Genomic DNA, 13,491 nt, shown 5'->3' on the forward strand with positions numbered 1-13,491 from the left:
AAAATAAAAGCTATCCAAATTTCAAAACGATAAATAATACTTTTTATTATTTCCTTTTTTTATACAATAGCAAAAATATACATTTTTTTTAAACATTTGTTTGTAAATATTACCTTATTTGTTTTATTTATAAACAAATTTGGTTTTTCAACCGTTTAATTTATTTTATTATTAAACAAGAAAGGAAGAAAACTTAGGCTAGCCTAAGTTTTTGAATTATATGAATTATCATATGATGCTATGATGACTTTCAACCCAACTATTCGATGGTTCCTATGGCAGCTATATACTAAACAATTTACAAACAAAAAAATTACAAACAAAAATTTAAAATTTACGGAAGGACATACGGACGGACAGACGGACATGGATAGATCGACTCTTCTAGTGATGCTGGTCAAAAATATATATACCTTATTGGAAATGACTACTTCACTGCAAGGGTATAATAAGCTTATTTAAAAATAAAATAAATTAAAAAATTCAAATAAAAAAAATTGTATATGTTAGCTTAAAAAAAAAGTAAATTGTGTAATTTTAAAACCATTTTGATTGTTTTCGTTGTCTTAAGTTTAATCGAAATTAATCAGGCTATTCTACCTAAAAATTTTATTTTGATTTGCCCTTTGAAAAACCCCAACAGTTAACATTTTTATTAGAAGTAATTTGCTGCTTATCGCCTAAGCTTTTGCCCCTTGATAAGGCTAACCATTTTATATGGCATAATTTCCATCGCTTCCGCTCCGAAAAAAAGTTACTAACCCAGTGACACGCATGGTAATTTCCTGTAATATATAAAATGCTCCTGTTCCCTGGCCACCCATTTATATGTTAATTAGATAGGTTAATATATGCGATGTGACATAAAGCCACCAAGTCTATTTTTAGCAGGTCAAGTCCAGAGTTTCATGAATTATTTGGTTCAATACAAGGTCCTGGCCACCTGTAACGTCAATGTTTCCAAGGGGAATACGAAAAACAAAATAATATTACAGGACTATACTTACCGAACATTAATAATGAAAGGCTACGCCCCAAAACAGAATGCCTCGAATCCATCAGGAATTGGAATCCCTCGACTTTCGTGCGCACTTGGCAACACATTCCACTAATTCTGCTAATTAAAAATTTAATGAGCCACTCCAAACTAAAAATACCGCCGACACGAAGCCCAAACAATTGGAACACCTGTTGGCCACGTTAAATCCTTTGACGTGTTTCCCATGGGGGAAGGATATCGTCTAACAACCCCAAAAAAGGGATTCCGGGCACAAATTAAAATGTGTTTTCTATCAAAGCAGTTAGTCTGCAGACCGCCCGGGAAAAGTGGGCGGTCAGCAGCTGCAGGCTGGCTATAAGACACCCGAAAATCAAAAGCGTTTTTCCCCACACTTTTCCATTTAGCTTATGCCTGAATGTAGGCAGCGAATGTCGTTTTTGTGCGGCGCATAATTGAGTGGCGGCCATCATTGTCGACGCCACAGTAAACGCAAACTGATTTGCATACCGCCACCAAGTCCAAGCCTCTGTCCTCATTCTCACTCTGGCTTTAACTTGGGCACCGGGCTCATGTCATTAGCAGTTTTCTAGGGGGCGGCGAAATTTACATGCCAACGCGTGACACACGCGGCGTATGCGCAGCGCTCTCCGTGGTGCGAGCGGCAAGTGCTGTTCCTTTGGCCTTATTCCGGTGAAATTTGTGCTTCCTGTTAAGGAAATTCTATCCGAAAATCGTTTTTCTTGCTCTTTATTCTTTTCACTGGGTAACAACATTTGGCCTTGGAGTTTTTACTTTCTTTTATGGTTTCTCAAGTTTACAAAACTTTTTTAATACCAAAAATAAATATCAATTATTAACAATTTTTTATCTTTATCTTAGATAAAACAATATTAACAATTTTTTAAAAGTTTTGAATTGGAATAATTATTGACAAGAACCCAGTACAAAAGTGAATCAATTCCGTAGACATCATAACTGGGAACTGAATTATTTCAAAATTCCATTTTTTACTTAGTTTACCTCATTGCAGCAAACAGAAATACAAAATTAAAACTTTATGTTTTGGCATTGCTAATACGAAAAAAAGGTTTTTGGCTGAATTAAACACACTTAAAATATAAATTCTGCTTAATAAAGAATAAACCGTATTCTTTTTTAGCTCTACATTTGATATCTGATACCATTTTCAAATATATTTTTCCAAAATTTTGGAAAAAAAAAGGACTACTTTTCCATGATAATTGGGTGCCCCTGAGTGAAAGTCCCATATGTCCCAATGTTCCATCAGCTAAGGGTTCCGCGGTATTGCTAAGAATACGATAAGCCTGTGTTAAAATTTTTTTTGGCTGTGTACCTGTGAATTTGGTGTAAAGTAAAAATAACCAAAAGTCGATGTTCAAATTGTGTATTTTCCGCAAAGACGATTTTTAAAAAATTGTTATTTCTAAAAAAAAGTTACCCAAATTAAAACTAAAGACATTTTTCTAGGCAAAAAAGTTTTATTTTTTCAAAAAAAATCTTAATCTTATTAAAGTCAACCATTATTTAAAAGAGTTTTTAAACTTTACCTGAAAGTGTTTAAATAAATAAACAACATTAAATAACTTATAGAAGTAGAGGTTTGGGTAACCTCTGCCATGATGTCACGGCGACTCTAATTCGAAATTAATCGATTAAAATACATTTTTGGCTTAGCGTATTTAAATTATAGTCTGAAATTTGTGTCGTCATACTACCCATTGTGTCATATATAATCATATCTTTAATCTTAATGATATCTTCAATTAGAGCCGTCAATTTTCGATTGGTGGACCTTTCTTAAATATATGTTTGACAGCACTGGTGTCGCCAGAGTCCTGTCTTTCCCTCGCCTCCTTTTCGGCCAGCTGGCAGTTGGTCGGGCTGCGATTGTTTGAGTTCCCCGCCTATGTCCTGCTGGCCCGCTGCCTGGATTACATGTCTGGGGCACATCAAACAAGCTTACTTACCAATGACCTCGCTAATGGCGAACACACAGCCACTCACATACACAAACACAGTCAAACACTCGCACACACGCACACATAAAATCGAAAAGGCAACTTTGTGTGCGTTCACCATGCTGTTGAGTTTACTTTGTAATTTTCGCTTATCTGATTTATTTTTATTTTCATTTTTGATTTTTTGTCAGCTGGCACACAATACAATCAGGGTAGCTTAAAATTGTTAGCAGTTTGAACAACTTTCGCCTTCCCTCTAAAACTCAATAATCAGAAGATGTAACTAAAAAGTATCTACAGACAGTAAATGCTTTTTTTTCGCAAATTCATAAGCAAACTTTATTTTTACTTATTTTTGAATGTGACTACAAATAAATAATTATATTTTTACATTTGTTTATATAAAATTTACTTTATTAAGAGGCCAACAAATTAAATTTTCAATTTTTCTATAGTTCTTTTTTTTGTAATTATGAAAACGATTTATCTCACATTTCATCAGGAATATGTTATGATTAGTAATTGAACATTTTAAAAATATTTTTAAAAAAATCACAAAAATGTAATTATTGGATATGAAAATTTTCAAAAAATTAAAAGCTTTCTTAAAGCGTTACCAACCTGCGCGTATGTTATGTTTGTCGAATTCTTTCTAAGAAATAAAAAATGCTGACGTAGTCTCCTTTCTGGATCCCGGCACAGTTAAAGTAATTGCCTAGCCACTGTCGCAGTCGTAATAAAAAAGCGCCTGATTGCGATGGCTTCCTTTTCTACCCACATTGGTATTTTAATGAACAGCCCGCTAATAACTCTGACAATATGTTTGATCATCATTTGGAGCACCCATGACGATTACTATTGACATCACTGTGCAGTGGCCCTTTACTTGCCCTTTTGGGGCAATAAAACAAGTGCACGTATGTGGCATTTCGATACTGTATTTATCTCATCATCATCATATAACCATTAACACATGCTCTAGGTAATTACAGTATACTAAGTTTAGTTAACTATTAATTAATTGGTCGAGCGCTGCTGCTTTGTGTATGGTTTCCGGGAATCCATCCATATTATCGCCAGTTGCGGGTGTTCTCTGCGCTTCAACGAAAGCAGCCCAAAAGTATGCTATTCAGCGTTTACATTATATTTAAATAATACTTGTGTGTGTGTGTGGGTGGGTGGTTGAGGGTGTTGATTGTGGGTGAAAGGTAAAGGTAAAGGTAACTACATATACATAACGAGGAGTATTTGTAAAAATAATAGTTACAAAACTTGTGGAATCAACGCAAATCAAATTTACATATCAAAGGAATTGTTTGTTACACAACTTAACAGTGAATTACGTGCTAAAGGTGATCACTAGACTGGTGCTTTAAAGCTGTGAGTATGTTCCAACAATTTTATTTCAAAATGTACCTTGAGTATTATAGATATGGCTGTAAAAGTCCCAAATGGGCTTAATTGTAAAATTTTTAAAAGTTTTCAGCCCGTATTTTTTGGTAAAAATTTGTATGAATTTTTCACTTGATCTTCCATAGATTAAGGTCTTAAAAGGATATTAAACAACGGACCTTGTTGCCCTTTATATTTTATGTATCTTTTTCTGTATTGGCATATTCATTATCTATTAAAAACAATGCATTTAAGCAATACGCTTAAACCGAAAGAAACGCAAAATAAATCATTAAGATAAATCAAATCCTCGCTGTCTCTGTACAAGTAATTTTTCCTCTTATAAATCGCATATATTTTCAATCAAACATTGTTTTGCCATACATTTCACGTTCATTTTTAGCACCAGCCTAATGAGTTTGACTTGCTACATTTTTGCTTCAGTGTGGGAGGAATTTTCTTTTTGTTCGTCGAGACCTGTGCAGGTTGGCCTCATTGTTGTTTAAGGTGTAAACTGGAATTTGCTTGCTATCAACTAAAACATTGACTAAATTTAATTGCACCTACTACTGCAGCCAACTCCCATGGCTTTCCATGTCCTCCCTCCCCCTTCGACTTTCTCCTAGCTGTGTGACTTGCACAATCGCAGGAGCAGAGGATAATGGAGATCCTCGTCGTACAAGGCGGAATCGGCCTTCAATTGGAGATGCCGCTGCCAGATGGTCTCGTTATACCGAGTGGCCAACTCCACCCGGAAGCCCCTGGCCACGCATTCGTCCTGGAAAACACTTAAGGTGCGTCCACGACGGGGGGCCATAATTAAGGCCGATCCCTCGGGGGCCAAATAGTACCATATGGTATCCACCAGGGCGGATCGGGCCTCATCGAAGAACAGCAATCGGCGCAGAGGATAAAGTCGAACTTGGCCTGTTCCGCCTGCGACCGGGCGCACTTCTCCTGCCATTTTAAAACCGAGCACTTGGTGTAGCAGCTCAGCTCGTTGAGGCAAACGGTTTTTCGCACATTCTCCACCGATATCTCATTGCCATCGGTCAGATGGACGGCATAGGGAGTGGCATATTTGGCCAGCATAAGCCCGGCCAAGGAGGTGAACCCGCCGCCCAGTTCCAGGATCCATTTGCCCCGGTAGGAGGCCACCTCGGAGAGAACTAGAGCGGTCAAGGCCTCCTCCGATGGCCAAACGCATATGTTGCCCGTGTTGTTGAAGCCCATCAAATCGCTGGCGGTCAGCTGACGCTCCATATGATGTATGTTCACCGAGTATTCGGAATCGTTCTCCAGCTGCATGCGGTACTTATACCAGTTCTCCGTCTTTCCCAAGCACTTAAGACTCACGTGATCCTCGAAGCTGTCCTGCCGGAGTAGATCGAAGCTCTTGAAGCGGCGCACAGAGGCAGTTTGCTCCTCGGTGAACTCATCGCTGGAGGAGGACACTGTCTCCTCGGAGTCCTTGCGCAGCACCTTGGCCAGGATCTTCCAGCGCTTCTGGGCGGTGTTCTGCAGGTTGGGCGTGGCCGGCGGTGTGGGCGGCATACAGGACTCCGTACTTTTGAGACCCAGATCCTCCAGTTCCGTGTGCTCCGGCATGTTGCGATTAATGTCCTTGTCGATTATGTCCTGCTTGTTGTTGTTGGTGATCACGGATGGCAAATCGCCGCCCAATCGAGCATCCAGCGTCATCTTTTTTTGCTCCTTGAGCGCATTCAGCGTATTGTCTATGTCGTATTGCAAAAGCAGCGATATGGTTGCCAGCTGTGCCACGCCCACTTCCGCTGACTGGTCGAGTTGAGTTTCCGTCGCCTTTTGTACTAACGCTACTGACATCTTACTTCAGGCCCAGTTTGTTTCACTTTCGCCTTCGCTTTCACTTCTCAAGTTTCCATTTTACGCCCTGCACGGAAAAAATACAGAACAGAGATTCAAAATTAGTCAAAGTTTTTAGAAAAGTTTTCATTCCGCTGTCTTTCGATTTTCCACGCCGCTTTGCGCCGCCCTCTTTCAGGCCCATTATTTTCCAATTATGAATTTTTAATGGCATTAAAAATGCAAATTATCCGACCATAAAAATAAAACAAATTATACGTAGCAGAAAAATCCAAAGAAAATCTCTGGCTACATTTGTGTCGACAAGAAGTCTATGAATATATGTAGACATGTGTAGATACCTACATATTTTATGAGTAACACATTTTGGAGAAAAATAATGGGTCGACTTTGTCTTACTGTTTTATTTTTCAGCAAATTTTATATCTTCAAAAAAACATCTCAAAAAGTCGTTCTTTTAACAGAAAAGAAAATCAAACAATTTATTTTAAAAAAAGAAGCAATTTTTTTTTTAATTTGTAATAAAACATATGTATCAGCTTAAAGAGGCTTATACTTGCAAATATATTTCATATTTAGAAAACAAATCTTTTCAATACGCTTTTAATAAAAATTGCAGTTAATAATTCAATCAAATATGTGCTAAATTAAACCAATCCCAGCGAGATCTGAAACAGATGCAAAAAGATTCGGAAAATACCCAGTAAATTTACGTATCAGCTGCCTTAGCCTTTATTGTTTTGATTGTTGCACATATTCACTCTGTATATTTTGAATTTCTGGCTGGACGTACGTATACATATAAATTCATCAAATTTAAGAAATTTTACAGCCCGTAAAGAAATGTTAATTGTGCTGACGTGAAAGCACAGACACAAGCAGATGGGAGATTTTCCAGCAGAAAGGCCAGCTCATTTCGTATTTCCCATTTTCCATTTCCCCTTTTCCACTTCCCACAGACATATGGAGTCTATCGTTGATAAGAGAGGGTGCTCAGTTCCGATTAAAGGTCTGTTTTTTTGCCACAAACCTGTCCATCTGATTGTGGGTGGTTTTTTTCGCTCGACCGATGACACCTGCTCTGGATTTTTTGGACCTCGTAATCACTGGCTGAGCAATGGAAATTCTAAAGAATTTATGTGTTTGCTCTCGGATTTGTTTTGTGGGGGTGATGGTTTTGCATAAAGAGTCTGGTGGGGTGAATATCCCAGCTTTGCGTAAATAAACACAATTCGTAAATATAAATTTATTGTACGAGAACCTAATTGATAAACAGCATTGTTGTGACAAATTGCTGCACTGTTTGCGCTTTAACTTATGTATCCGATTATAATTGCTAATAATTGTTAGCCATGCCAAGCCACATTAATAATAAGCGTTCATTTGGGTGCCACCGCAAATGCGTTATAATTACGCATCTAAACATTGACAGCTTGACAAGTTGATACACAGTTTGCAGGTGGACAAACATTCGGCATAAATATTTTAATTTTAATCAAAATGGCTTAAACAAATTTGTGTTTAAATCCTATTTAGATGGTGGTTTGTAATTAAGAAGCTTAAAGAAAACAAACTTCGGCAAGCCGAAGTTCATATACCCCTGCAGCTATTGCAAAAATTAAATATTCTTGAAAACATTAAAATTTTTAATTTCTTTTCATTTATGTTTAAAAACATTGAAGTTATGATGATTTGTAGCTCAGTTATTAGATAGTTTCTATGGCAGCTATATGATATCGTTTTCCGATTTTAATAAAATTAAAACCGTAATTATAAACTGTAATATTATTAAAAGGTCAAAAAAAAAAATTTTTTTTTAAATTACAAAAAAAAAAAGTTACAAATTTTTAAAATTTTAATTTTTTATATTTTTATTTTTTCCATGGGAGCTATATGATATAGTCGTCCGATTTTGATGAAATTTAAACCGTAGTTCTGAAATATTTAACCATTACTATATCTCGATGAACTAAAAAAAAATTAAAAAACAGCAAAGTTATATTTTTTTTATTTAATTTTCCCATTGTTCCTATGGGAGCTATATGCTATAGTCGGCCGATCCGGCTCGTTCAGACTTATATACTACCTGCAATAGGAAGACAACTTTTAGGAAAGTTTCATGCAGATAGCTTTAAAACTGAGAGACTAGATTGCGCAGAAACGGACAGATGGACATGGCTAGATCGACTCTGCTAGTCTGCTATGCTGATCAAGATTATATATACTTTATAGGGTCGGAAACGTCTCCTTCACTGCGTTGCAAACTTCTAACTGAAATTATAATACCCTCTGCAAGGGTATAAAGATTATTATCAGCAATAAAAATTGTCGTTTTTTATACATTTAATACCAGGTACTTTTATTTATTAAACCGTTTTTAAAATAAACTGTTTATTTAATCACTGAATTAATCTTAATAATTTAGACATCTTTTAGCCCAGTGTTTTTGTTACTTAAAACATAAAAGGTAATTTGTATGACTTTGATTGAATAAGTTATTTGTGATAATCTGCTTAGTTATTATTTCCATAAAACTGAAGCTAATTTAATATTTAAAACACCGAAAACCAACACCAGCTAATCTAAATTGACCCAATCTTACAGAAACCCAACTGAAGACGAAATTACAACTGAAATTGCCAATTCCTTGTCATTTCACTCAGTGTTCTCCATCAATTCCATATCAAATATTAACAACTTTGAATAAGTTCCACACGAAGTACCGATAACCCCAATGCCGGAAACCTGATTGCTGGCCCAATAAAACTTTCTCGGGCTTATAGAATGTTGATTTGCATTTGGCGAAAGAGGAGAACATGAATATTGAGCAGCTTCCCATTTCGGGAACGTGTTCGTAAGCCAGCAGCTTTGCCTATGACCAAAAGTTTGCCGCTAAAACTTCAAGCGAACTTTAAAGTCCGACAATAAAAACCGACAATGTTTACATAATGCCCCGGAAAATCGCGCTCAAACCTGCATGGAAAACTTGAGACATCACTATCCCAGCGATTAGCTTACTTTAACGGAGACGAGATGGAGAAAACCACTTTACCGTAGTTCATTTGCAAGTACAATATCGACATCGGGGGTTGCTTCAATCATTGTAAATTTAAAGTTTTTTACTCTGGCAAATTTCACCAATCCAATCCAATTCAATTCATTCAATCACTTGAGAAACTGGCAAAAAAGTTGTCAGAACAATGAGAGAAGAAAAGGTTTTTCACTTGCCACTCGTCGGGAAAAATGAGGGGGGCCGGTGGTGGGCGTTGCAAAACTCGGAAAAACTCAGAAGTAAGCGAAATGACTGACGTGCGTGTTGGCAACGCAATGTGCCAGAAAGTTGCGAAGGGGGTTTCCCCATTTTCCACGCCTGTTCTTCGCTTTTCCCCTCCCCAAAGTTTTACCCAACGTTATCGGATCACGCGAGTCTTTGTGGAACATACTATACTATATATACCCACATTCAAGTGATGAATGCCCGTCGCTCGCCGCGCTCATTGCTCGCATTAACTCCTGGAATTTATTATTTATTGCAATCTACTGTCACCCGAAATTTGCTCAGCTTTTCTTTTTATGTTCTTCTACGGTTTTTTTTGTTTATGATTATTATTTCGGCTATGACCTTGGGGCCAGAAGTGTCAACAGACACATGATTTCTTGGTATACAGACAAACAAACGCTTGACAAAGAGCCAACTGTGAAAAAAGAGTTATAAGATAACACAGACAAATTTATTTATGAATGACAGCCGCACGGGAGTTTAAGGTTTCTGTTCTTAAATTTGAAATTGGTATATTTATAATTACGTATTTTAAGAATTTAACAAAACATTTTTAATAATTAGAAAATAAAATTTTAAAGACAAACAGCTAAATTAAGTTAAGTCTGTTTAAAGAGATACAATTGTTACAAAAATCCAAGATTTAATCAATTTTTCCCCTACAAAACTACGATTGGGTGTTCCTGTCTGAACCTATTATTTTGTGTCTTTAATACTTTTAAATGAATTGTTCCTCTTCAAGTTTTTTATTTAAAAATAAACAAGACTGCCTCTGTGTTGAAATTATATGGCAAAGCTATCTGGCTAATAAAGCCATAAAGAAAAATAATAATAAATGAGAGGGTTTCCACACGGTTTAGTTGGACCATTAATCATCATCATTATTTCGTACTACCTGCAGTAATTACCTTCGGCACTCAGGGCGTATGCGTAATCTTCAAAAACTTGGAAACGCTTCCTCGTTCTCTTGCTCTGCACTGTATATTTTTCTCGAGCGTCTTAAACTTTTATTAGCGCACATAATCCCCACCGATTTACGAGCAACTAACTGTCTGAACTATCTCTGCATATATATGCATGTATATGAATTTATCCCACCGATTTGTTTACTGTTTACTGTTTACAGGCGTAAGTTGATTTAAACTAAACTTTTCGATGTTCGATGTTTTCTCAATTTTGACTGCAGGCCAATGCCAACGCATCGTTCTATATATAAAGAGGTTCAGATTTAATTTACGCTCGCATCTGGCTTTATTGTGCATTTCTTCCTCCATTCAATGCACATTCCCATTCAGAATCCTCGGGCGGGTTTAAGTAAGTGCAAAAATGTAAATAAAAATCCAATTTTCTTCCGCCTCGCCGGCCGACGGGTGTCCGAATAAAATATTAATTAAATTATTTGCATAGCACACGGTTTGGGCCTTCGGTTTCGCCACAGCACCACCACCACCCCCTCTCTCTGGTGTCCAGAAACATTTCCGGCTTGGCCGGAAGTGGCCGGTCCATGTGTCGCATTCCCATTTTTATTGCCTGTCACTCACTCAGTTTTCCGCTTTTCCCGCTTTCGGGGCTCGGCTAAAATAATATTTGTCGCTGTGGGAGAGCGTGTTTAGTGGGTGGTAATGGCTCTGTGAGTATTGGGGAATTGGAAAACTTTGGGGCTGTCGAGGTGAGCGAACCGCACCGCCAGCTCGTGACATTCACGTAAAGTTCAAGGGGAATTCCCAGTTCTGCAGCGCGGTGCAGCTGTACAAATTATGTGATTAGGTTGGTCAATAATGACGGGCTAACCAAATCGAGTGAGTTGCCAGAATGTTGTCAACGCCGAAAAGACACTGTATTTTAAGGGAATTTTCGATTCAAGTGGTTTATTGATTTGATTTACTAGAAAAATTCCCGGCTGAGCGGGAACCTTATTTTCGAATTTGCACTTTGGAAAATCCAAAAACGTCTTAAAACATTATTGACCTACGTCAAAACCTCTTTCATAAGTTTTCTATCATCTAAAATTTTTCTCCGTTAAATCTACAAAACCTTAAAACTTAATTCACTTATATCAGACTTCTTTAATAATACTCTCAGTATCTGGGATTGTCTTCCAACCATTTTTGATATTTTTTGGCTTTTGGCATTTTGCAGTCTCTTTGGAAATTGTGATAACAATTTAAGCCACGTACAGCTGAAAAATTTACATATTATGCCAGGACCATATGCTTAACCCTCAAACCCCTTCCCATCTCCAAATGACAACACAATTTTCTTGTGTGCACATGCAAAAAGCGCAAATATGTAAAACATTTTGTAGAAATAACTGAAGTCGCCAAGTTGCCAAACGGGCTAAGGAACCTTGGGGATTTCGACTTGCCCGTAGGAGGAGGATGTATTTCCCTGCCAGGGAGCTGGGAAATTATATTATCTACTCAAGAAATTGACCCCACAGGGTGGTCTTCTTCTGAGGTCCTTTCTCTTTGTCTTCGGAATCTTGTGCCATAGAATGGACTATTTTCCCAGCGTCATTGCCTGGCTCTTAATCATCACAGCGAAGGACAACCATTTTCGGCAGGCTCCACATTTTAAAAATAGCTGGCCGACGCCTCGATAACAGGCATTCAAAAAAAGACAACCTTGATAAGGACCAAGGACATACAGCACATCGTTAGCAGCTGGCATCAAACATAAGAAATCCGGCAAGAAGAAAGGGAAAAGGAAACTGAACTTCTGGTTAATCCACTTTGGCTTCCTCTCCCCAAAAAAAGGACACTCAAACAAAAAGGACACACTGGAGCAATTAGAAAGCACTTTTTAGTTACGAAAGGCAGCAAATCATATTTAGCAAAAAAAAATTTAATTTCGCCAACGTCTTGTTTCATTCACAAACAAAAATAAATAGACGCATCAATAAATAAACAGGCAAATAGTTTGCGCCATAGACATGCACACAAACATGGTACACACACAAGTTTACCAACACACCAGAGTACAAATATGCCGTCTACAATATGTATGGCTATATCTGCATGTACACTGTACAGTGAACACGTACGGATGTGTGGCATACGTATATTGTCATGGAGACAACTCTCGCTTCAACTGGCAACTCAGTCAAATGTCTGGAGCTCCTCTCGTTGAGAGGGATCTGTGTTGGTGGTTTTTCGGAGGAAAAAGCCAGCTTTGGTGGATTAAAAAGCTTAACAATTAATTAACAACAAACTATTCCACAGAATTAGATAACTACTGCCACAAAAATGTTATAAGAAACATGTTTGGCTTTTAAATGGAAAATTATTTTGTAAGCCTTAAATTTGGTCTTAAAAAATAAAAATATTTTTTGTCACTTTTAAAAAATATGCTTTAAACATATAAACATTAATAATAAAAATTAGATTTAGCTTAATACATTTTTTAATTTACACATTTGGTATATAATTGTTATTTAGACATGCTAAAGAAAGCAAAATAAAAAGATTAACTTGGTAAAAATAACTATAAATATAAAATGACAATACTAGTTATACAATTTAACCTTTTTTTCTAAAATACCAGTTTGATCATGGCAAGCATTTTCATAAACTTCTTGAATAAAATTAGGTGTATCACTTATATTTGAATAATTGTAAATTATGTATATTTAAGTCGCATCAGTCAAAGAAAACGTAGCGAGTAATTTGCTTAAAAAAAGAAACTATACCTTGTCATTTTTTATGTGTCTTTTTAATACAATTTGTTAAATAAAGTTAGCCAAGTTAAATCTTAAACATATAAAAAGCAAGTTATACGGAAAACATGCCAATCATAAATATTAAACGAAATCCAGCTGAGGAATCTAAGCGAGAAATGTGCTAAGCAAACATCATCGCAAGGACGAAGGCATGTGGAGGTGGCACATGCTAACATGGCACAGGGTACTCTGCCCGCGCTCTATAAATAGTCGGCAGCAAGGAGAGTGGTAGGGGGCGAGCCAGGGGCTGGAAAAAGTGAGAGGACTACCCGACAGG

At 37.0% G+C, this 13,491-nt stretch overlaps 1 protein-coding gene across 1 annotated transcript in view; it reads right to left on the reverse strand.

The window, feature by feature from the left end:
• Positions 1-3,897: 3,897 nt before the first annotated feature.
• Positions 3,898-13,491, reverse strand: part of LOC128261459 (calmodulin-lysine N-methyltransferase) — a 30,690-nt gene continuing 21,096 nt past the window's right edge. The window contains 2 exon segments of the mRNA XM_052995174.1: positions 3,898-5,265; positions 5,268-6,283. Of these exon segments, the coding sequence (XP_052851134.1) occupies positions 4,994-5,265; positions 5,268-6,216 (1,221 nt within the window). The 5' untranslated portion in view covers positions 6,217-6,283 and the 3' untranslated portion in view covers positions 3,898-4,993.

The sequence above is a fragment of the Drosophila gunungcola genome, unplaced genomic scaffold (assembly GCF_025200985.1).
Source record: "Drosophila gunungcola strain Sukarami unplaced genomic scaffold, Dgunungcola_SK_2 000001F, whole genome shotgun sequence".
Lineage (NCBI taxonomy): Eukaryota > Metazoa > Arthropoda > Insecta > Diptera > Drosophilidae > Drosophila > Drosophila gunungcola.